The sequence below is a fragment of the Centropristis striata genome, chromosome 20 (genome assembly GCF_030273125.1).
Source record: "Centropristis striata isolate RG_2023a ecotype Rhode Island chromosome 20, C.striata_1.0, whole genome shotgun sequence".
NCBI lineage: Eukaryota > Metazoa > Chordata > Actinopteri > Perciformes > Serranidae > Centropristis > Centropristis striata.
In genome coordinates this window covers 3,073,741-3,097,082 of record NC_081536.1, presented here as the reverse complement: position 1 = coordinate 3,097,082, position 23,342 = coordinate 3,073,741, and the positions used below count along the sequence as shown (strand labels likewise).

Sequence of the window (23,342 nt, the reverse complement as noted above, 5' to 3'; positions counted from 1 at the left end):
ATGCAGGCTTAAAGTTAGTTAACCCTCTGGAGCAAGGTTATTATAGTTAACGAAAACTAACGAAATAACGAAAACTAGAATTGGAAAAACATTTTCGTTAACTGAAATAAAAATAAAAACTAGAGTTTTTAAAAAAACGATAACTAACTGAAACTGTATTGTGTGGTTACAAAACTAACTAAAACTAACTAAAATTAAAGTGAAAATGTCCTTAGTTTTCGTTTTTGTCAACTTTTTTCATTCATAATTCAGTGTTTCTATTTGAACATGCAACACATGGTGAATATGTTTACTGAGACTGGGATGTTTACACTAGAACCAAAATACAAAACACCCAGAACTGTAAGAGTTAATAACCTTATTGGGGCTGAGATGATAAACCAAAGGAAATAAAGGCAAAATTTATTATGACCTCTTTGAATCTCGCACCCAACACATAGCCCATTACAAAAAAAACTAAAACTAACACTAAAACTAATAAAAACTAACACTAAAACTAATAAAAACTAAACTAAAACTAAGCATTTTCAAAAAATAAAAACTAAACTAAAACTAGAAAACTCACTCTAAAAACTAATTAAAACTAACTGAATTTGAAAGCAAAAATTCACAACGAAATTAAAACTAAAACTAATGAAAAATCCAAAACTATTATAACCTTGCTCTGGAGTCCATCTATTTATTGAAAATACACGTTTTATTTACGGTAATAACTTTATGTATATATGATATGTAGACAAGCTGAGAAAGCCAGTTCAAAGTTCAATCATAGCAGCTTTCACAGTGTGACATTTATGTTTCTAGACCATTTTTAAATGTGGATTTTCTTTCTACAATGAAAACTATTACTATTTTTTAATTTATATGCAAATAGATTGCTTTGCAGTTTTGTTATTTATTATTTTTTCTGCCGTTTTTGTGTGTATAAATGGTAAAAAAAAATAAAAAAATCGTACATTTCCAAAGACACCTGTGTCTTTTGTTTGTATCTTGGGTTCCTGGCAACTTTATACTTTGTGAATTAAAATAAAATGAAAAATCTGCAGATAGTCAAGTTTGTGTGGGGAAAAAGGAGCCATGTATGTGATGTAAGGACAGACTGAAAGATGCTAAACAGAGACAGAAATTAATGCAGAGGAAGTTGACAAATTTGAACCAAAATCTCCTGGACTTCAGAGGTTTAAAGGATAAGGATGATTTATAAGAACGATCTGACAAGTTTGAAATTTGGTGAAAGACTCGGGCTGTCCTCGACTATTATTCAAGTCCCTTTTGTTGAGAATTGGGGGAAGGGAGCAGTGGATTTTTAGGGGGTGATAGCAGGTCAACAATAACTGCCACATAGAAGTGGAGAAGTGAAACCTGAAGATTAATTTCAGCGCTGTGTGTCAACACGTTCTGGTCATAAATCTCTAAATAGCCTAAATTTGGTGCATACTTTCGGCTTTCGGCATGGAAATAAGAGAAAATTCTCAGTCTATTTATCTCACTTCAGTCTTTTTATTTCTCCACAATGAGTCAAACCCACAGACTGACCAACAAAGTATTCAGTCAAACTGAACTGATATCAAACATGTATGAACGACAACAACTGCAGCATTTTATCAAACTTTAAGCTTCACTGCTCTGAATTTCTTGAAATGAAACATTTAAAAAAAGCCAAACTTTGCAGCGTTATTTCAACAACTTCCCAACACGATATCCTGACACACATGGTGTCTATAGATTCCTTTAGATCTTCTAGTTTCATATGATATCTCTGCAGAATATTCATAAAAGTGAGCCTGCTACAGCCTCCAGAAAAAAAACAAAAAACAGCAAAAATACTGACGGCCAGAACACTAAATGTGGCCGTGAATCGATATAATAATGCCACGCAAAATATGGTGTATTGATTTTTTATCAACCTCTAGTGTTAATAAAGTGCTAATAAAGTGGAGATTTCTGGCTGGAATATTCGTTCAAATTTGTTTTGAGAAAATTACATTATGTGTTACATTTCGTACTTACACTACAGGCAAATAGGCTAAAATATTTTAACCCATACATATTTTTTCATATATTTGCCTGCAGCGTCTCTGTCATACTGTTTCCAAGCTCAAGAACGAAATTACCTTTTAAATTTAAAGTTTTTCTTGATAAAATAAACACTGTATCACATTGGTGCAACAATCCCGTAAATACAATATTGCCATAAAGCAGTCTAGCTCAATATTTTCCATAATGGCCTAAAACAATCAGAACTATTAAAGGAATAGGTAGAGTGGAGTAATATAGCAACAGTCAACATGCTTATATAATAACATAGTGATGTGATACTCATGTTATATAGTTCACTTAATCCTATTTGGGACAACACGAAACAGAACACACTGTTTTTACATTCATGTATGTGCTTTCCTCTGCTCACAAAGATTTATGTCACAAGGGATCAAGTACAGTATGTGTGTGTGTGTGTGTGTGTGTGTGTGTGTGTTCTTGTACTACCCACATAGTGAGGACCAGAACACGTTTTTAACCAACAGAGTGAGGACATTTTTGCAAAGTGAGGACATTCCGGCCTGTCCTCACTTCTTTAAAGGCTTTTTTTGAGATTTCAGACTTTGTTTTAAGGGTTTAGGTTACAATTTATGTTAAAAAAAAAATATAATTAATTAACTAACTGAAACTGTATTGTGTGGTTACAAAATTAACTAAAACTAACTAAAATTATAGTGAAAATGTCCTTCGTTTTTGTCTTTGTCAACTTTTTTCATACATAATGAAGATGGATCAGACAAAGGAAGTAAAGGCAAAATTTACTGTGACCTCTTTTAATCTCCAGGCCAACAAATACCCCATTACAAAACACTAAAACTAATAAAAACAAAAACTATAAACAATAGCTACTCAATAAAATTGAGGCAACAGATTGCATGCAATATTATTAGTTAAATCTAACTACGTTACAAGTTGAGTTAATAACAACTTAACAGGAAGTGCCTGTCAATTAAAAACGGACTAATTCTATTGTGTTGGATTCATTCAAAATTCTCTTGATTTAGAATTACATACATTTTTGGGGTAATTTTGTGTCTTTTGGTAATTTTGTGTCTTTTTAAAATAATTTTGTGTCTTTTTTTTGGTAATTTTGTGTCTTTTATGGTAATTTTGTGTCTATTTAAAATAATTTTGTGTCTTTCTTTGGTAATTTTATGTCTTTTTAAAATAATTTTGTCTTTTTTTGGTAATTTGATGTCTTTTTCTAACCATTTTGTGTCTTTTTTGGGTCATTTGGTGTCATTTTTTAAGTAATTTAGTGTTTTAATTGTATTGTGTTGGATTCATTCAAAATTCTCTTGATTTAGAATTACATACACATAAAGATTATATTTAATGTGATCAAAATAAGTAGATTCTATCTCAAACATTTTTATATTAAAGGTACTTGAACAACTGCCTCAAAATCAAGGACGCATTTATATTTAATACATTTAATCAAATATATTAAGTAAAATGAAATTACTACAGTGTGCTAGGGAATTTACTATTCCAATGACGGCCCCCACAAAGACAGAAGTACAAGAATGTGTGTGTGTGTGTGTGTGTGTGTGTGTGTGACCTTTGCCTCCGATGCCCCTATGAGCCACAGACATAAAGGAACACAGTGTCAGCCACTCAGCAGTTTACTGTAAACAGGCCCGGAGCTTCTCTGAGACCCATCACTGCCTCTCACACCGCTTCCTCACTACACCCCTGACACACACACACACACACACACACACACACACACACACACACACACACACACACACTACCAAAGACAGCATGCCCGCTGGCCACTCACAGTGCATATATCAGGGGTGGGCAATTAATTTTCCCAAGGGGCCACATGACCAATACCACGAAGGTTGCAGGGGCCGGACCAAAACTCTGAACTAAATTCTGCTCAATATTAATTTAATCGCTTTATAAAATACAGTAAATTATCTGGTTTTGAGCTGCTACTTATTTTGAAAAGGTGCCATCAAGTGTGAAACGGGTGCGTTTATTTTGAAAGGTAGTGACAGGAAATAACTGGTAGAGCGGTAAAAATTAAAAAAAAACGGTAAATAATAACTAGAAAATTTCCTCTGGGGAAATTTTGAAAGGGCCACAGGGGCTACTGCCGGTGTGTGTACACCAGGGTGGGAATTTCACGACGGCCATGGCCGTCGTTGCCCCACACTCTGGCCTTGATGCCCTGTGAAAAAATGTTCAATTTACGGCCAAGGTGGCCTTTGCGCCCCTGTCAAAGTTCCAGTAAACACAACACTAACCCGACCCACTCCCCATCCTTCTAGACGTGTGCGCATCAACACATGGCTCATTAGAATATTCAAATGAGCCATGTGTTGACGGGCAGCACAGGTAAGCTAGCGGGACAAGCTGTTTTGATATGTTGTGACTGAAGTATGTGGTAGTATTTGACAGAACTTAACATTTACGTTTTTACAGAAAGTACTATTGATAGGTAATTACCATTGTATTTGTCTATTTAAAGTCGACTCGTTAATGTTACATTTTTGCATCATGAAAACTAGCGATAGCTAGCTAGTTGGGATATCGCTAACGTCTCCCTACCTCAGGGACAAGGGCTACACATTTAGCTGATGTAAATTTCACCTCAGCAGGTTCCTTTTTATGGCAGGAGGAGACATTTCTCTTTCCTTACTCTGAGATGAACTCAGGCAGGAGATTCACTTTGCCATCTTTTCAAAACAGGTTCATTTGTCATTTTCCAAAAAGGTCCTTTTTAATATATTTAATATATTGTGTATTAATGTTTCTTGGTGAATGAGAATGTTAAGGTATTAATCTGAAAGGTAAAACCAGCGTAATTTAACCAAACGGCCTTTATGCCCTGTCATGTGGCCTTTGTGCCCTTAAAATAAGTGTGAACAGGAAGGCCAAATGGCCTTGTCCCTAAAATGACGAAATTCCAAGCCTGGTGTACACTATGATGAGATTCTTCAGAGATGCCCCTGATGTCTCCTTTGTTGTGAGAGCACTCTTATTTCTGTATATTTATGTATTTTGGAAACATTTTGAAAACTCAATAAAGATAATGTTGGCAAAAAAAAAAAAAAAATCAGGTTTTATAATTATTTTATTATAATTTTTTTGGGCCATATCGCCCAGCCCTATATCTGTTAAATTCTGTCCATACATGTCAATACGTTTTCATCAGGCTGTGTGTCTTCATGTTTCCAGCCTGTGAGCTCCACTGTGTGACTGTGCTCTGTGACATATGAGTGCAATGATATCAGTGAGTCATCCCTCCTCCTACCACCTCCTCTTTTCTATATTCCTCCTTTTTTTCCTGCTCCTATCGCCTCCTCGGGGCTCTATAAACTGGCAATGTCAACAGAGTCATAGACGCCTGCTCCAACATGGCGGCCGGGGGGAAAATGCGAGCCCAGACACAAGACGCTTCTCTTCACAAAGTTCTGCCTCTGATGTGCAAATCTGCACATTTTGCTGAACTGGATTTAACCTCAAGAGTTAAAAAGAATATTTATGCTCATTCATATTTCACTGGCTCTTTAATGGTGATTGATGATCATTAATCAGAGTTGCAGAGATATAACGTCTATTCATTCCTGCATGGTGAGAACATCCTGCCCTACAAACATCTGACGCTTTAATGTTAATGCCTTTAATATCCAGCATATAAACTGTGCATGTTACAACAGAAAATTAAGACATTTTACATTTGAGGAACTACTTTTGTTTACATCCACTTCCCTAAAAATGTTACAAAACATGCTAGTACTTTTGGTGGAAAAGGGTTTAAAGTAGGGGTGGGCGATATGGCCCTAAAATAATATCACAATATTTTTTTTCAGGGTATTTTTGCAATAACGATGTGACAAAATACTGAAAAATATACAGAAAATATATACACTACCGGTCAAAAGTTTTAGAAAACCCCAATTTTTCCAGTTTTCTATTGAAATTCAAGCAGTTCAAGCCAAATGAACAGCTTGAAAGGGTACAAAGGTAAGTGGTGAACTGAGGTAAATAAAAAAAGGTAAAATATAACGTACATTTCAGAATTATACAAGTAGGCCTTTTTCAGGGAACAAGAAATGGGTTAACAACTTAACTCTATGGAGTCTTGGGCTATATTGTCCATTTTTTAATTTTTTTCATGTCTTTGTAAGTCATTTTGTGTCTTTTTTTGTCATTTTGTGTCTTTTTTAAGTCATTTTGTGTCTTTTGGTGTCTTTTTTTGGTCATTTTGTGTCTTTTTTTAGTCCTTTAGTCCAACATAAAATGTGATTTTGAATCTTTTTTTTACTTTCAAAACACTATCATGCTCAATAAAGAATTTTAAATGTTGCAAATGTGCATTAATTTCAGAGTACACTGAGACATTAAACTGCATCATTTTCAATTAAATTCTGGAAAAGTTGGTGTGTTCTAAAACTTTTGACCAGTAGTGTATGTTTCAAGTCTGTATGAATAAAAATTATACAAAAAAATAAAAATCTACCATACATTTAAATTGCAGTGTAAAGTGCAAATCTCAACCGTTGCAAAATACAGAAAATGTACTCTTCAGTGCAAAATAGAAGTAAAATAATACTGCAAATGTCAGTGGTGGAATGTAATTAAGTACATTTACTCAAGTACTGTACTTCAATTTTGAGGTATGTTTACTTAACCTGCATGTTTCCATTTATGTTTTTTTATACTTCTACTTCACTACATTTTAAAGGCCAATGTTGTATTTTTTTTACTCCACTACATTTAGCTGACAGCTTTAGTTACGTATCAAGATTTACCATAAAAAACATGATTAAACATTATTATAAATTAAAATACATGAAAGTATATAAAGTAATTAAAATGAGCCCTACAATGACAACTTGCTGGTACTTTTGTATTTTAACTTCAGTAAGTTTTGAATGTTGCCATTTCCACGATATGCATTTTTTAAAAATCATATTAAAAATATACCGTTATTATTGTGAACAACACGATATGGCATGCCCCGGGTATAAAGAAAATCTCCAAAAATTAAATGATGATTTGATTGGTTGATCAACAGAAAATAAATGGCCAACAATTTTGGAAAAAAATATTTAAACTCCACTGATTTGCCTGTAACGGGTGAAGTACTGCTCCGTCTGTGGAAACAGCTGTGTAATGTCTTCTGTTTGTCCCTTATGATGTCATCAGGGCTGATCTTATCTTCAGCATGGAGACTACAAAATTGTTAAATTAATTGGTAAAGCTGATAATATACTGTATTTTTCATATGACATGCCCTGAACAAACAATGACTCAGTTCTTCCTAACATGTATAGGGCGCCACAGGATTAGCATTTTAGCGCCCTGGGGGCTAACTTCTCAAACTCAATGAGGGTTTTTAATGGGTTTTAGGTTAGATGTGTGAAATAACGTCTGTGGTTAACACAATCTTCTCTCATGGAGATGCTACTTCAGGGTTGGCCGACAGATTTACATCATTTAATTGCTCTCTATTGCATGTTTATCTAAAATCTGATATATCCTCTTCCTTGTTGTCCGAAGACTATTGAAAATACATAATTGAGCCACACTGTTGAACCGAGTATCCCTTCATTACCATGACTAGGGGTGTGCCATATCGCATCGTTCACAATAATATTGGTATATTTTTTTTATGGTTCAAAAAAATGCATATCATGATATTGGCAACGTTCTTACTTCTTGATGTAGTGGTTAAAGTTGTTTTAATCACAAAAAATTACTTACTCCCTGTCGCTAAACACATGCAGCTTTCAAAATAAGAGCACGGTGTGTTAAGAGAATCCACCACAGAATTTACAAGAAGACTGTCAAAATAAGATGCCTTAAATAAAACATACAATAACCTTTATTCTCCTTTACAAAATGTCATTAAAATATGCCCCCGGAACCCCTAAATGGTTATTTTTATTATTTGCTCATACTCAAGAGTCAAGAGTAAAAAATGTTGTATTTGGCAACTGTTTGCACTAGATTTTAGATTTTTAATTATTTAAACAGACTAAAAAAAAAATCATATTTTCTATATCTTTTTAAGTATTTTCTAATATCGTCAAGAATATCGTTATCGCAAAATAGCCTGCAATATCGTGATATTCTTTTAGGGCCATATCGCCCAGCCCTAACCATGACCAAACAAAGTGCAGTTTGTTTTGACTCAAAAGACCAAATGTTCACAGCCAACGTGTGCACCATTTACTTCTGTTTAAGTGACATTTCCTTAAAAAAAAAACCCAGCTGTTTTGGGAAATGGCCTCTTTAAGAATCGGACGAGATCAAGTATTTGTGGCCTCTTCTTCGAGTTTAAGTTTTCGGTGAGAATAATTGCTCTGGTCTCAGAGACTCAGACATGGTTTAGGTGATGAAGTTAAACAAATATTTGAAAAACTGATTTTATGGACCTCAGATGGGGGTATTTTTTAGCCTGCATGCAAGTTTTTTTTCACCCTAACATTGTTTGAACAGAGTAGCCGATATTGGTAGTTTAAATGCTGCCTCTCTGCTCCACACCAAGTGTGTGCAAAGCCCCGCCCACAGCGAAACACAGAGATCAAGGTGGAGGAGAGATACTAGCTCGTCTGTAAATGACAGCAAAACGTGCAAACTGAAATGAAACGAGAGCACATAAATTAGGTAAATAATACATTTTGTTTCTTTTTCGTCACAACCTTATTGGAATTTATTGGAATTGCTTTATCCGAGGTTCTATCCGAGATCTAGCCCACCCCTCGCCTCTCCTCGCTTCCAAGAGCAACTGACACATTTCTCCTGAAGATCATTGTGTTTATATTGAGTTTACTTTTCAGATTGTACACCATATGCTCTCCTATATCCAAGGGGGGTGGGGGGTGATGACAGTAACGAGCTCTACCTAAAAGTGGGCGATATAAATAATCTACAATAATATTGTTAACATTGTTTTGATGATGTGCAATTTTACATTATCGAGGATTTATAATATCTCAAAAAAACAAAAGATGCACAGGTGGTAGGAGAGGTGCATGAAAGTCACTTTGTTAACAATATTAAGAAATGATAATGGACCACTTATTTGCTCCTGCTTGTGTGTTGCACAGTTTACCTCAGGAGAGAGAACCTGAATGTTTCACCATTAAATGTCTCTAATGTGTTAATGTGTTTTTGTCTTTTTGGTCATTTCATGTCTTTTTTTGGTCATTTTGTGTTTTTGTTTTTTTTGTCATTTTGTGTCTTTTTGGTCATTTTGTGTCTTTTTTGATAATTTTCTGGTCAATTTGTCTTTTTTTGGTAATTTTGTTTCCTTTTTTTTGGTCATTTTGTGTCTTTTTTTGTCATTTTGTCTTTTTTGGTCATTTTGTGTCTTTTTTGGTCATTTTGTGTCTTTTTTTCATCATTTTGTGTCTTTTTTTCATCATTTTGTGTCTTTTTTGGTCATTTTGTTTCTTTTTTTGGGTGATCCGAACTGTGCGTGTGAGATTGTGTTCAGTGAGCGGGGGTCGTGGACAACACGGATGTTAAATTGGGGGTCACGACTCAAAAAGGTTGAGAACTACTGACTTAAACAACTGCCTCAAAATCAAGGACGCATTTATATTTAATACATTTTTATTAAATATATTAAATAAAATGAAATGGTACAGTGTACTATAGGACCTTTCCAGAGCTGTTTAACTGCCATGAGAACACAGCATGATGTCACACAAATGAGCCATTTAAGTGACTCTCCCATTCCGCCACACAACCCGACGCTCATCGCTGCAACGTCCGATGGAGCCTGAAGTGTTAAAAATGTGAGCTGAGGCATGTCTCTGCTAAATGGTGACAGGCTCCCAGCTGGGTAAAACCATTTCGAGCCCCCCTCCCTTTCCAACCCTCACCCCCATCCCCACCTGCCACCCTGCCATCCCCACTGGGACGTCTGGGGGTCACTGGGCCACTATGAGGCTGCTGAGTCAAAGAGGACTCATCAGACTGTACCAAACACCGAGGAGGGAGGGGCTAATGGGTGAAGTGAAGTGGTAAAAGTGATCACAGGATGTGCAGTTGAGTGTGAGAGCAGTTGGAGGGCTGAGCAAATGAGGAACAGTTCAGACAACAAAGCGGGGGTTATTAGGGGAGCGGGGCACAGATCCCACAGGGTCAAAACTCTCGCTTTCTCTCCCTAAAAATGTTTCCATGGGTACCACAGCACTTAACATCCACTTCCTGTTTCCCGATACTCCTCCTCGGGCAGCGATGCTAGATTTTCTTGAGTGCAGCAGCAGCAGCAGCAGCAGCAGGAGAATGAATGAATAAATAAAGGCTTTCCCCTCTGTTCCCTCGTTACATTCAGCAAAACAGACATCGCAGAGCTTCCATATGGAATAATTCAATAGGCAGCGTGCAGAGCGAGCGACGTGGCAGCGCAGCAGACAATAGCAGGGCGGCAGGATCAACAGCAGACAGATCACAGAGACGCTCGGCTCTACGGCGAGCCGTGATTGTGTGACCCTGACATGTGACACAGACGTGACAGCATGGAGTCGCATCCGATGAGGGCACGGCGGCGGCGGCTGCAATGTTGCTGATACCCTTGTAGAACAGCAAAGCATTGTGGGAGCCATGTCAGGAATATGAATATAATAAGGGAGCTAATTGAACTTGTGCAGCACAGGCCAGAAGTGGAGTAATAAAGGGAGTTTTAAATGAACGAACGGGAAAGGAAAATGAAACTGAGAGGGCTGAATTTATCCACTTTCTGGGCAATTCCACCCCCTCCTCCGCCCTCGTCCGCCTTCCTCGCCCCCCCCCCCCCATCTGTCTCTCTCTTCCTCTTTCTGTCTTCGTTTCACTCGCTCTCTCGCTCTCTCTTTGGGGCGCCGGGTCTTTGATCAGATGCTGAAGCTATAAACATTACCAGCTGGCCTTGTGCTCCGCATAAAGAGGTCAGCAGAGTCGGGGGCGGACGAGGGCTGAGTTTTTTTCAAGAGCGGTAACTCTACTCTCGGCGGCCGGCAGCAGCACCCACGGCAGACATCTGGGAGGACTTCTCCATTTCAGAGACACTCTGAATCAGCTAAAAACAACCTCTGACACACACACATACACACCATATCAAACACGCTAGAATAGACAATAAGGTTGTTTTCCTCCTTTTACAACCGAGTAGTAACACCTCTAGCATCGGTTTCTTTCTCCAGAACAGAAATGTAGCACAGCCACAGGTAACTGCTTGGCTGCGAAGAAGGAGCGAAGGAGTGTTTCTGTGATTTGATATTCACAGAGTTTTGCATTTAGCATTCATGAATGAACAGAACAGAACAGAACAGAACAGAGGAGCGGCTGAATCTTCCCCGGATGACCTTTCAGCGCTTTGGTGCTTTTTGTCTTTCCGATCAACGGCTCAGATTTCAGAATGTGACTCATTCTGACTTCACACAGTTAAATCCGGCCCTGAGGAAAGCGTTAACTATCCAACATTTGACATGTGTACAGTTTTAGGTTGCTGGAGAGACGAGAGGTTAAAGGTCGTGGGCCAGAGAATGGATGCACCACTGTTGGTCGACACATCCTATTGCGGCTTTCCTGTTCCTTAAAGCCGCTTGTGAGGCAGAGAATAGGTCCTGTAGATTTATATGACGCGCTGCTGCTGCTCCAAGGAAGCACACCGAGTCCAAAGAAGTTTGAAGTTGTTTTAATGATTCTCAGCGGCTTTACACGCACTTGTAGATGTTAATTGTGTATTGAAGCAGATTACAAAATGATAACAAAAGCGGTCAACAAAAATTACGGCTTCCTACACTCGCCGCTCCTTTCACCCGTGCAGGTGAAGCACACCCTGATTTAACCCACCTGAGCTGTCAACTACGGTGCTCACATGACCCGAAACCATGGCAACAGGAAAACAAATTAAACACAAATTAATCAATCAATAAAGCAATATATGGCTCCTACACACCAGCCCCTAATTATTGAATTAATGTAAATAATTACATCACATAGGAGACATAAACATAAGGAAAAGATTCAACAATAAAGTTTCAAAAAATGAATGTCCATTAATTAATCCACACATGAATCTTCTTTCTTCTTGAATCATATGTCCATAGTCCATAGTCTCACTGGTCAAAGTCAAACAGTCAAAATCCAGTGAAGGGTATAGTAACAGTCCAAAACCCACAAAAAAAACCCACAACTGAAGCCAGAGTGACCTCAAATGGCTTCAGCTTCCTGCAACAGGCAAAGCTTTGTGATGGGCCGGTCCAAGCAGCTGCTCCGGGTTTTAATCCGCACCTGACGAACTAATCCTCTTCGGTCCGGGAAGGTCTGTATCACTCGTCCCACAGGCCAAGAATTTCGAGGTGCTGTGCTGTCCATTATGATGACCAGGTCTCCCACGACAAGATTCCTCTTCACTCCTGTCCATCTCTGACGCTCCTGCAGTTGAGGAAGATACTCTTTTATCCATCTCCTCCAAAACAGATCAGACATGTATTGCACCTGTTTCCACCTCCTATGTGCATAAACATCTGTGGGTTGGAACACTCCTGGTGGCAATGTTGGAGAGGTCTTCAACAGTAGCAGGTGGTTGGGCGTTAATGCTTCCAGATCATTCGGATCTGAGGAGGCTTTGGTGATTGGTCTGCTGTTTATTATGGCTTCGATCTCACAAAACACTGTGTGAAGGCTTTCTTCATCCAAGCTTTGAACCCTCAAAGTTGAATTGAGAACCTTTCGCACAGACCGGATCAGCCGTTCCCAAGCTCCCCCATGATGCGAGCCAGCAGGTGGGTTAAAGCTCCATTGTATTCCCTTTTGCAGCATGACATCATGGATCTGCACCTGATTCCACTGTTCCATAGCCTTCTTCAGCTCCCGCTCTGCACCTACAAAGTTCGTTCCATTGTCAGAGCGTAGCTCCCGAACTTGTCCTCTCCTGGCGATGAAACGCCTGAGTGCATTAATAAAGGAGTCGGTGTCCAATGATGATGCAACCTCAATATGTACTGCTCTGATAGCGAGGCAAGTAAATATAACACCGTACCTCTTTACCATGCTCCTTCTACTCTTAACCTCAAATGGGCCAAAGCAGTCAACTCCCACTCGGGTGAATGGTGGTTCATCTGGGATGATTCTTTCAGGAGGCAAATCTGCCATCTGCTGGTGAACTGGCAGAGCATTCAGGCGGCGACAGGTGATGCACTTGGATAACACCTTCCTAACGGCTGAGCTCACACCAGCTATCCAGTATCTCTCTTTTAGCTTAGACAGCATATGGTTACGGCCACCATGTCCCACTTCCTGATGTACATGTCCAAGTAAGAGCTCTGAGATATGGAGATCTTTTGCCAGGATTATCGGATGTTTCTCTTCCACAGGCATAGACAATCTACTGAGCCTTCCTCCAACTCTCAGGACTCCATCTTGCAGCTGTGGGCAGAGCTTATGAAGGTGACTGGACCTCTTAACCGACTGCCCTTTTGCCAGACTAGCTAGTTCTTCAGGAAATCTCTTTCCCTGACAGAACTTGATGATGGCTAGCTCAGCTTGTTCCAGATCTTTCACAGTGAGACTACAGTGCACCGCTGTCCTCTTAAAATCTTTAATTTCCTGTTCCACAGATGATGCCTGTTGTTCCTTGTTGATGTCAGACTGTGCAAAGGTCAGATATAACTGTCTTCTTTTCTTTACACAGGACATGAGCCAACTTTTAATCTTCAAGAACCACGCCACTGATTTCTTTAGCCTCATCCAAGAGGAAAAGTACTCAATTAGGTGAGTCACAGGTTCTTCCCTGGCCTGCACAACATTCACTGCAACCACTCCTTTGACTTCAGGGTCACCAAGTGAAAGGTGACAGAGGTCATCAGGTGCAACAGGCCATTCCTCCTCAGAATGCAAGAGAAAGTGGGGCCCTGACACCCATGTAGCATCAGCAATGAATACATCAACTTTCACGCCTCTGGAGGCTATGTCTGCTGGATTGCTGCTGGTGTCCACATACCTCCATTGAGCAGGACAGGAAACCTGGAAGATTTGTGACACCCGGTTTGCAACAAATACTTTGAAACGTGAAGTCTCATTCCTAATGTATTTCAGCACTGATGTGCTATCTGTCCAGAATACAGAGTCCAAAAGATCCATCTGTAACTCTTTCCTCCACAGCGTGTCGATGCGGCTGGCCATAGTTGCGGCGATAAGCTCCATCCTGGGGATTGTTACACATTTCAATGGAGCTACTCGAGCTTTTCCCATTACAAAGGCACTGTGAACTTCTGAACTCTTGGCCTTTAACAACAGGTAAGTCACTGTTCCATATCCATGTTCACTGGCATCGCAGAAGTGATGCAACTGGGCCGAAGTAACTTGTCCAAAGCCTGGTGGCTTCATACATCTGCTGACCTCAAACCTTTCCAACAGATGCAGCTGCTGCAGCCACCCCAACCATTCTTTAGACACTGAGTCAGGCACAGTATCATCCCAGCCTATCCCTCTCCTGCACAGGTCTCTCAGGATCCTTTTTGCTGTTAGAACAACAGGGCTCAGCATTCCAAGGGGATCATAGATGGAGCTGACAGTCGAGAGGATGCCTCTTCTGGTAAGTGGTCTGTCCTTAAGTACTATCTTGAATTTGAAGGAGTCTGATTTAATGCTCCATTCCACACCCAGCACTCTCTCCACTGGTAGTGAGTCCAGCTCCATGTCCAATCCTTCGATTCCTTTTGCTCTGTTATTCTCTGGGATGACTTCCAGCACTCCGGTCCTGTTAGTCAACCACTTTGTGAGAGAAAATCCACCCTTAGAACACAAAGACACCAAGTTCCTGTAAAGCATCACTGCTTCCTTCTCCGTGGCCACAGACACGAGGCAATCATCCACATAAAAACAGTGCAGTAGTTTATCCACTGTCTCCTTACTGTAGTGATGCCCATGGTCCTCTGCACACTTTCTGAGGGCAAAGTTAGCACAACTGGGAGATGATGTCGCTCCAAACAAGTGCACCTTCATCCTATATTCAGCAGGTGGTAGCTGCATATCTCCCTTTGGCCACCAGAGGAACCTGAGGAGGTCTCTGTCTTCAGGAAGGACTTGGACCTGGTGGAACATAGATTCTATGTCAGCCATGATGACAACTGGTTCCTTCCTAAATCGAGTCACCACTCCAATCAGAGAGCTGGTAAGATCAGGGCCCTGTAGAAGCTGAGCATTTAGCGATGTTCCCTGATATCTTGCTCCACAATCAAACACGACTCTGATCTTCTTTTTAGTGGGATGGTAGACTCCGTGATGTGGTATGTACCATACTTTACCATCACCACGGTCCAGCTCCTCTTCGGGCACTTTCTCAGCATAGCCTTTAACCAGGAGGTCATTTATAAAGGTCTTATACTCAGTATGAAATACTGAGTCCTTCAGAAACCTCCTCTTCAAATAACAAAGGCGCTGTTCAACAACTCTCCTGTTGTTCGGCATGCTGATGTCACCATTTCTTAAAGGCAACGCAATCTGGTAATGCCCCTCCACCTGTTTCACTGAGTTGTTAACAAACTCCAAGAACCTTTGATCCTCCCTTGACATACCTTGTTGCTCCTCAATACTGCTTTCAGGGAAATCATTCTTAAATTGTTGTTGCCAAAGGTCATCCAGGTTCACGACTGAAACTCTATTGACAGTTATTTGAGGATGGTCCCAATTAACAGTCTCTCCACTGCTTCCCGTCAGTGGACCATTGACAGTCCAGCCTAGCAAGGTTCGGATAGCATATGGTCCATCATTCACACTACATACCACTTCCAGTGGTTCCAGTGCTTTGGGAACATTGGTTCCTATGAGTAGCTCAATTCCTGCATCAATCTGAGGTAGACGAATGTGTTTTAGGTGTGACCATCGTTCAATGTCCTTTTCAGTGGGAATATTTCCTCTGTTGACAGGCATGGAATCTTGTGTGTAAACTCTTGGAAGCTCGAGAAAATTGTCCCCCTCCAGTGCTGCAACCTCCAGCCCTGACACGACATTACTTCCTACTACTCTCTCTTGGCCCATGGTACGAAGGAGAATACGTCCCTTCCTCCCTGTGAGGTGTAGCTTGTGCATTAAGCTTTCAGTGCAAAACACTGCAGTACTCCCCTGGTCCAAGAAAGCATAAGTAATGACAGTTTTGGTTCCTTTGTTGGATTTAACCTGAACCGGAACTATGGGTAGTTTGCAGTCCAGATCTCCAGCCCCTGTAAGACCACTTGACACCATTGTGTTGTTAACATGCAGCTCTGGGTTCCTTTCCATCTGCTCAGAAATTTTAATGGGTTCCTTATGAAGTACAGTGGGATGTTTAAGGCTACACTTTGAGCAGGAAATCCTTTTTCTGCAATCTTTACTGATGTGCCCTGTGCACAAACAGCCAAAACAGATGCCATTTTCCTTTAAGAAGCCTATCTTCTTCTCATGAGCCAATTTTCCCAGCTGTACACATACATCTAATGTGTGTCCTCCACCACAGCAGATGCATGCTTTCCTTCCCATTTGTTTGATTTCCTTTTCTTTCCTTACAGAGTAATATTGGTTCTCCACAGGGCCTACAGTGGTAGCAAAGCTGCTCCCCTTGTGTCCAGGACGAAGCTGTGACTTGGGTTTGTTTGTTCCTTTATTAATGCTTGTTGATTGAGAGTCTTGTATATTGCCAAACACAGGATCTGTCAAAATTCTCACTTGCCTTTCAATGAAGTTAGCAATGTCTGTGAACTTAGCTCTCCGCTTATGCCGTTCCTGTAGCTCACAGGCATGGTTCCTCCATTTGTCTCTAAGTTTGTAAGGCAGCTTTTTAATGATGCTCAACATGTTAGAAGGCATATCCATGTCTGAAAGATACTGCACATCCTCCATGGCGTTACAGCAGCCTCTAAGGAACAGACTGTAGTCCTGCAGAACCCTCACATCCTCTGCTTTAATCGGAGGCCATGACAGTGCCTTATCCATGTAAGCGGAGGCGACCTTTTGTTCATTACCAAACTGCTCCTTTAATAAAGCTTTGGCCTTTGAATATCCTCGGTCTGGATGGATGTGTTGACAGCTTCTCACAAGCTCCTTAGCATGTCCCCTTGTGTGTTGTTCCAAAAAATACAAACGATCACAGCTGTTATTTGTGTTCCTCTCGACTCCGTTCTCAAAGGCTCTGATGAACGTGTGATATTTTAATGGATCACCGTCATAGATAGGGATCTCTCTCTTGGGTAGAGCCGAGAGGTTTTGCTGTTGAATTAGCAACGTTGTGATTTCATTTTGTTTCCTCATGATGCCAAGAACTTCATCTTTGGTTTCCATAGCCACTGTATTACCTTCTATTTGTCCATTGTATGGGTCATGTGTGCTGAAAAGGGGGTCCATGTGGAATTGCATTTGGTTTTGTTCATATGAAGTTATATTTGGATTTGTGTTCATTTCAGTTTGTTTTGGAATAAATTCATCTGCTTGAACATTAAGTAACTTCTGAGATTTTGCCTTCTCAAAGTATGATTTCATTCCATCTGAGACCTTTGATGTCCGTTTTCCACTTGTTGTGCTTCGTATTTTAAGAACTTCAAGTTTTGCCATTTTTTCAGCAATTTCGGTGTTTAGTTGGAGCTCTTCTCTCCTTTTACGCAGGCGTTGTTCCTCTTCTTCCAGAGCATGTTTTTCCTTTAATAATTTGTGCCTCATGGTTAAGGCTGCCAGCTCGGCTTCGGCCTTTAAACGTGCAGATGAAGAGCATTGTGACTGAGATGATTTGTCACTTCCAACATTTGAAACACTATCATTTGGATTGATTTCATCCTCAATTTGACTTGTTTCATGCATTTGGTTTAATGGGATTTCTGCTGAATCCTGTTGCTCCAGAGAGATTTTCCTTCCAGTTTCAACAATCCATTTTTGAGTGTCCTTTTGAAATGTATTGCTGTAATTCACAATGCTTGAAAACCATTCCTTTTGTTTGATTTGTTCATCCTCAGGGAGTAGAGGCAACAGCTCATTGTGTAAAGTTGTGGCATTTTCCCACAGTGTGTTTAAATTCCCAAAACATTGTTTCACATCAGACACATTTTCTCTTTGTTTCATGAGCTCTTTCATTTTTGGTATTAAACCTTTGATTTTATCAACAACACGTTTGCGTTCATTTTGCAGGTTTTCCATTTTATTAAGCAAACCTTTTTCAGTGAGTTTCCTCTCCCTTTGTTTCACAGACTCCATGTCAGGGCCCAACGCTGCGTCATGTATTTGACTCATTTTTTTTAACGTTTCATTCAGTTTTCAATGAACCGTGACATTTAAATCCATCCACAATGCACAACAAATCACGACATTTCATTTCAACAAGGCAGCATCAGCGTTCCTCCACGTAACATCAAAAAGCTTCGCATATCAGCATTAAAGTGCAGACGGCCATTCAGAGCGCAGGGCAAACATAATGCACAGACATTGCATATCCGACCAGCATTCATTTACTTGACTTCTCGAAACAGAGGCACTTCAAAGTTGATGCAATCCGGATCCGTTTTCCACACACATACATGCACAGGTGAGCTTACCTGTCCTCCATGACAGATGATGTGGCGCTTTGTCTTACTTTATTTCGGGACTGCCGCGCTGGCGTCCTGCAGATTCCTTTGCGCTGCAAGCGATCGCTTTCATTAATTGTTGCCTTTTTTGTTGACAAAATATTGCGGCTTTCCTGTTCCTTAAAGCCGCTTGTGAGGCAGAGAATAGGTCCTGTAGATTTATATGACGCGCTGCTGCTGCTCCAAGGAAGCACACCGAGTCCAAAGAAGTTTGAAGTTGTTTTAATGATTCTCAGCGGCTTTACACGCACTTGTAGATGTTAATTGTGTATTGAAGCAGATTACAAAATGATAACAAAAGCGGTCAACAAAAATTACGGCTTCCTACACTCGCCGCTCCTTTCACCCGTGCAGGTGAAGCACACCCTGATTTAACCCACCTGAGCTGTCAACTACGGTGCTCACATGACCCGAAACCATGGCAACAGGAAAACAAATTAAACACAAATTAATCAATCAATAAAGCAATATATGGCTCCTACACATCCTGCAGCGTAGCTGAAGCGAGTCCAGACTTAAAGGTGCACTATGCAGTTTCTTGTAGACCAGTGGGTCCCAACCTTTTTCTTGAGGGACCCACATTTTTAGCTTTGTAAAATTTGGAGACCCCCCCCATTGTCCATTGCTTCTATGAAGCCGAACTCAATGTGACTTTTTGAGATATTCAGCATTTTCGTCTCCCTGATGCTTCGCCATTTTTCCATTAGCTCTGTGTTTCTGTTGCTAGGCGAGGTTACCCCTAGGCGAGGTTACCGCTAGGTGAGATTACCGCTAGGCGAGGTTACCACTAGGTGAGGTCACCACTAGGTGAGGTTACCGCCAGGCGAGATTACCGCTAGATGAGGTTACCTCTAGGTTTAGGTCACCACTAGGTGAGGTCACCACTAGGTGAGGTTACCTCTAGGTGAGGTCACCGCTAGGCGAGGTTACCGCTAGGTGAGGTTACCGCTAGGTGAGTTTACCGCTAGGTGAGGTTACCACTAGGTGAGGTTACCGCCAGGTGAGGTTACCGCTAGGTGAGGTTACCGCTTGGTGAGGTTACCGCTTGGTGAGGTTACCGCTAGGTGAGGTTACTGCCAGGTGAGGTTACCGCTAGGTGAGGTTACCGCCAGGTGAGGTTACCGCCAGGTGAGGTTACCGCTAGGCGAGGTTACCGCTAGGTGAGGTTACCGCTTGGTGAGGTTACCGCTTGGTGAGGTTACCGCTAGGTGAGGTTACCGCCAGGTGAGGTTACCGCTAGGTGAGGTTACCGCCAGGTGAGGTTACCGCCAGGTGAGGTTACCGCTAGGCGAGGTTACCGCTAGGTCAGGTTACCTGTGTATACGGCAGGAGGGATGTTACACGTGTCCTTATTCTCGCGATTTTTTAAACTTTAAACTTGATTTTTTAAATTTAAATAAATACAAATGTAGCTCTTATTTAGTTGTTTTTGTCCCACTAATGAATTAAATGCTGACTCATCTATATTTAACAGATGATAGATTTACTACATCCCTTAAAATCAAGAGGGCTTCGGGACCCCCCGTGGATCTTTGGAATCACTGTTGTAAATGAACAAAAGTTGTGTTTTTATTCAGTTTCTCATCAAAATGCACCGTGTTAATGTGGATGAGTCGAATCATCTCAAAACCAGCATTGGAGCTGAGCATGTGCATCACAGCAACAAGTAGGGCTGTGCATCTTCACTGGTCTCAAGATTCTATTCGATTGCGATTATATAGGAAAACTGTCGTATAGTATAAAGAAACCCATCTGTTTAAACTGGGATATTGTACCTAAAAATCTCATATTACATCCCCGTTCTGTTTACTAAATTGTTTACTTATTATTTGTTATTTATTAGTTGTTGTTTTTTGTTGTTTTCACTGTATGGTGACCTTGAGTGATAAGAAAGGCGCCTATAAACAAAATGTATTATTATTATTGTTATTATTATTAAGAATATACCATGATATGCATAAAATCTTTTTGTAATGCCATCACAAAACAATCTGCATTTTTTCTGGTTTCTGTTTTTTTTTGAAAACCAATATAATAATAATAAAGTATTATTGATATTTTCTTACACCTTGAGGACTATTGGGCCCTTTAAAATGAGTGCATTAATAAGTTATGGCCACAAAACAAATATTTTAATTAATACTAAACATTTTTTTTCCAAAAATTGATAATCAAAACTGTTATCAACTAATTTGTGCTCATCAACTAATCGATTAGTTGACTAATTATTTCAACTGCATCATCGTCATCGTCAGCTATTCTCAACCTTGGGGTCGGGACCCCAATTGGGGTCGCGAGATGATTTCTGGGGGTCGCCAAATCATTTTGGAAGTCAGCTCTGTCTCCACTGTGTTAAAGTGTTCATGTGTTTTAGTCTTTTTGGTCATTTCATGTCTTTTTTTGGCCATTTTGTGGGGTTTTTTTGGTCATTTTCTGTCTTATTTTTGGTCATTTTGTGTGTTTTTTGGTCATTTTCTGTCTTATTTTTGGTCATTTTGTGTCTTTTTGGATCCTTTTGCGGTCAATTTGTGTGTTTTTTGGTCATTTTGTGTCTATTTCTGGTCAATTTGTGTCTTTTCTGGTCATTTTGTGTCTTTTTTGATCATTTTGTTTCCTTTTTTTGGTCATTTTGTTTCTTTTTTGAGAAATTTGAACTGTGCGTGACTCTGCTCAGTGAGCGGGGGTTGCGGACAACATACATGTTAAATTGCATGTGACTCAAAAAAGATTGAGAACTACTGATATAAGTTATCTGAAATGATTCATCATTTTTGCCCTAAAACTTCAGTCTGCTATCTTCAATTTGTGGTAGCAAATAATGCACCATATCTCGGTTAATCTCCCGTCTATGAGCCTGTGTCTAGCGTGTGTTCACATGGTTTCCTCTGTCTTTGTGTGTTTACACTGGCTCTTCTGCTGAGTGGAAACATTATTTTGTGTGTGTGTGTGTGTGTGTGTGTAGGCCATTGGCTTTGCAGTACAGTTTTTTAACTCTTGCCCGCTGAATGGCACATTGTAAAGGAAAAAGCCCAGGCATTAGGCAGCCCTATTAACAAACCTGTGACATCACTACTGGACATAGGAGCCCTGTTCTCCACATAATAGAACTATTGAAACCGCTTCACTACCATCACTGTCCATGGCACACCAGACCGCCAGCAAACCCATGTGCGAAAACCATCACCTGTTGCAGCTTAGTGCCTGGCCTGAATATGAAGCCTGTGGGCCGTCGGATACTTATTGGTCCCAGGAGCACATGGGGAGGCCGAGATAGAGAGACAGAGGAGGGAGCATATGTGAAAGAGTGTGTCCTTGACATGCTTGGCACCCGGCCAGAGGAAAAAATAAACCGTACCTGACCAGCTGTGTCATAGAGTCCCAGCAAGTACTGCTTTCCACCGACGTTGACACTCACTGCAAGGAAATGACAAAGAGCAGTTGAGAGGAGGAAGGAGGTGAGGGAGGGGGGAGCAGAAAAGGAGGGAGGGGGCTCAGGGTCCCCAACCCCTCTCTGCTATGAAGAAGGCAAACAAGTGGTTTTGATTATAGCAACAGATGCAAGCCAATGCAGTTGGAGAAAAGAGTGGCAGAGGAAACAGGGAATCCACTCAGCATTATTTATTAGATTTCAATCTGATAACACAGTTAAACAACACACAGCAGCAGCTCAACATGTCATGATGTATATATATATTAATGACAGAATAATTTATATTAGAATGGTAATAATCCTACCTGCATAATGATCAAAGACTGTGGGCACATACTCCTCTGGAAAGGCGTCATTGGCATAGCTCATCAGGAGACACGTCTTCCCCACTGCACCGTCTCCAACCACGACGCATTTTAACATGATGGTGCCGGTTCCGTTAGCCATGATCCCGACCTTACCACCATCGTCATCGGCCCCCCGACGCACTGTTGTCCCGACCCCCTCCTCCTCCTGCTCCTGCTGCTCCTCCTGCTCCTGCTGCTGCTGCTGCTGGGCGGTGATCCCCGCACGCCGGGCATCACCAGCGTCGGAGGCGGACTGCGCGGCGCCCAGAGTCGGACTGGAACTGCATCTTTCCCCCCTCCTACCACCACCACCACCGGTTACGGTACTCCCAAAATTTGCCCGTGTAGGAGTTCCCCTTTACGCGGCTGACAAAATTAACCTCCCCGGTCCTTGGAGGTCTTACTGCGGCTTCCCTCGAACCATGAACCGACCGAGCTTTCTGTGAGAAGTACCCCGGCTGCCTCCCCGTGCTGCTGCCGCTCCGTCGTGCCTGCTCCCCGGTGAGCCCCACGCCTGCTCTCTGGCTGCTGGCGCACTGTGCTGCTGCTGGTGGACAAGGTGGGTGCGCTTGCTGGAGAGGCGGAGCTTGGGTTTGAAACCAAGGGGCTCCGGATAAAGTACACTCCGCCTGGTGGGGATGTGTGGACCAAGGACTGAAAGAAATTACATCATAAATGTCAGCAAGATGTTGCACAAACATCTAGGCTACGTTTTGCATGAATATTAGATGGGAAGCCTTGTAGAACCTGATAATGTAATAAATTCCCGATAATGTAATAAAAATCTGCACTTGAGGCCATTGAAAATGTAATAAAACCTGATAATGTAATAACTTTGCGATAATGTAATAAAAATCTGCACTTGAGTCCATTGAAAATGTAATAAATTCCCGATAATGTAATAAAAATCTGCACTTGAGTCCATTGAAAATGTAATAAAACCTGATCATGTAATAACTTCCCGATAATGTAATAAAAATC

General features: G+C 40.9%; 1 protein-coding gene across 1 annotated transcript in view; it reads right to left on the bottom strand.

Annotated features, from left to right (window-relative positions):
* LOC131958640 (rho-related GTP-binding protein RhoQ) overlaps window positions 1–22,928 on the bottom strand; it is a 39,475-nt gene extending 16,547 nt beyond the window's left edge. The window contains exons 1-2 of the mRNA XM_059323778.1: window positions 22,320–22,928; window positions 21,940–21,998 (exon numbers count right to left, since the gene is read on the bottom strand). Of these exons, the coding sequence (XP_059179761.1) occupies window positions 21,940–21,998; window positions 22,320–22,461 (201 nt within the window). The 5' untranslated portion in view covers window positions 22,462–22,928. The remainder of the gene's footprint in view (window positions 1–21,939; window positions 21,999–22,319) is intronic.
* Between the last annotated feature and the right edge of the window lie 414 nt (window positions 22,929–23,342).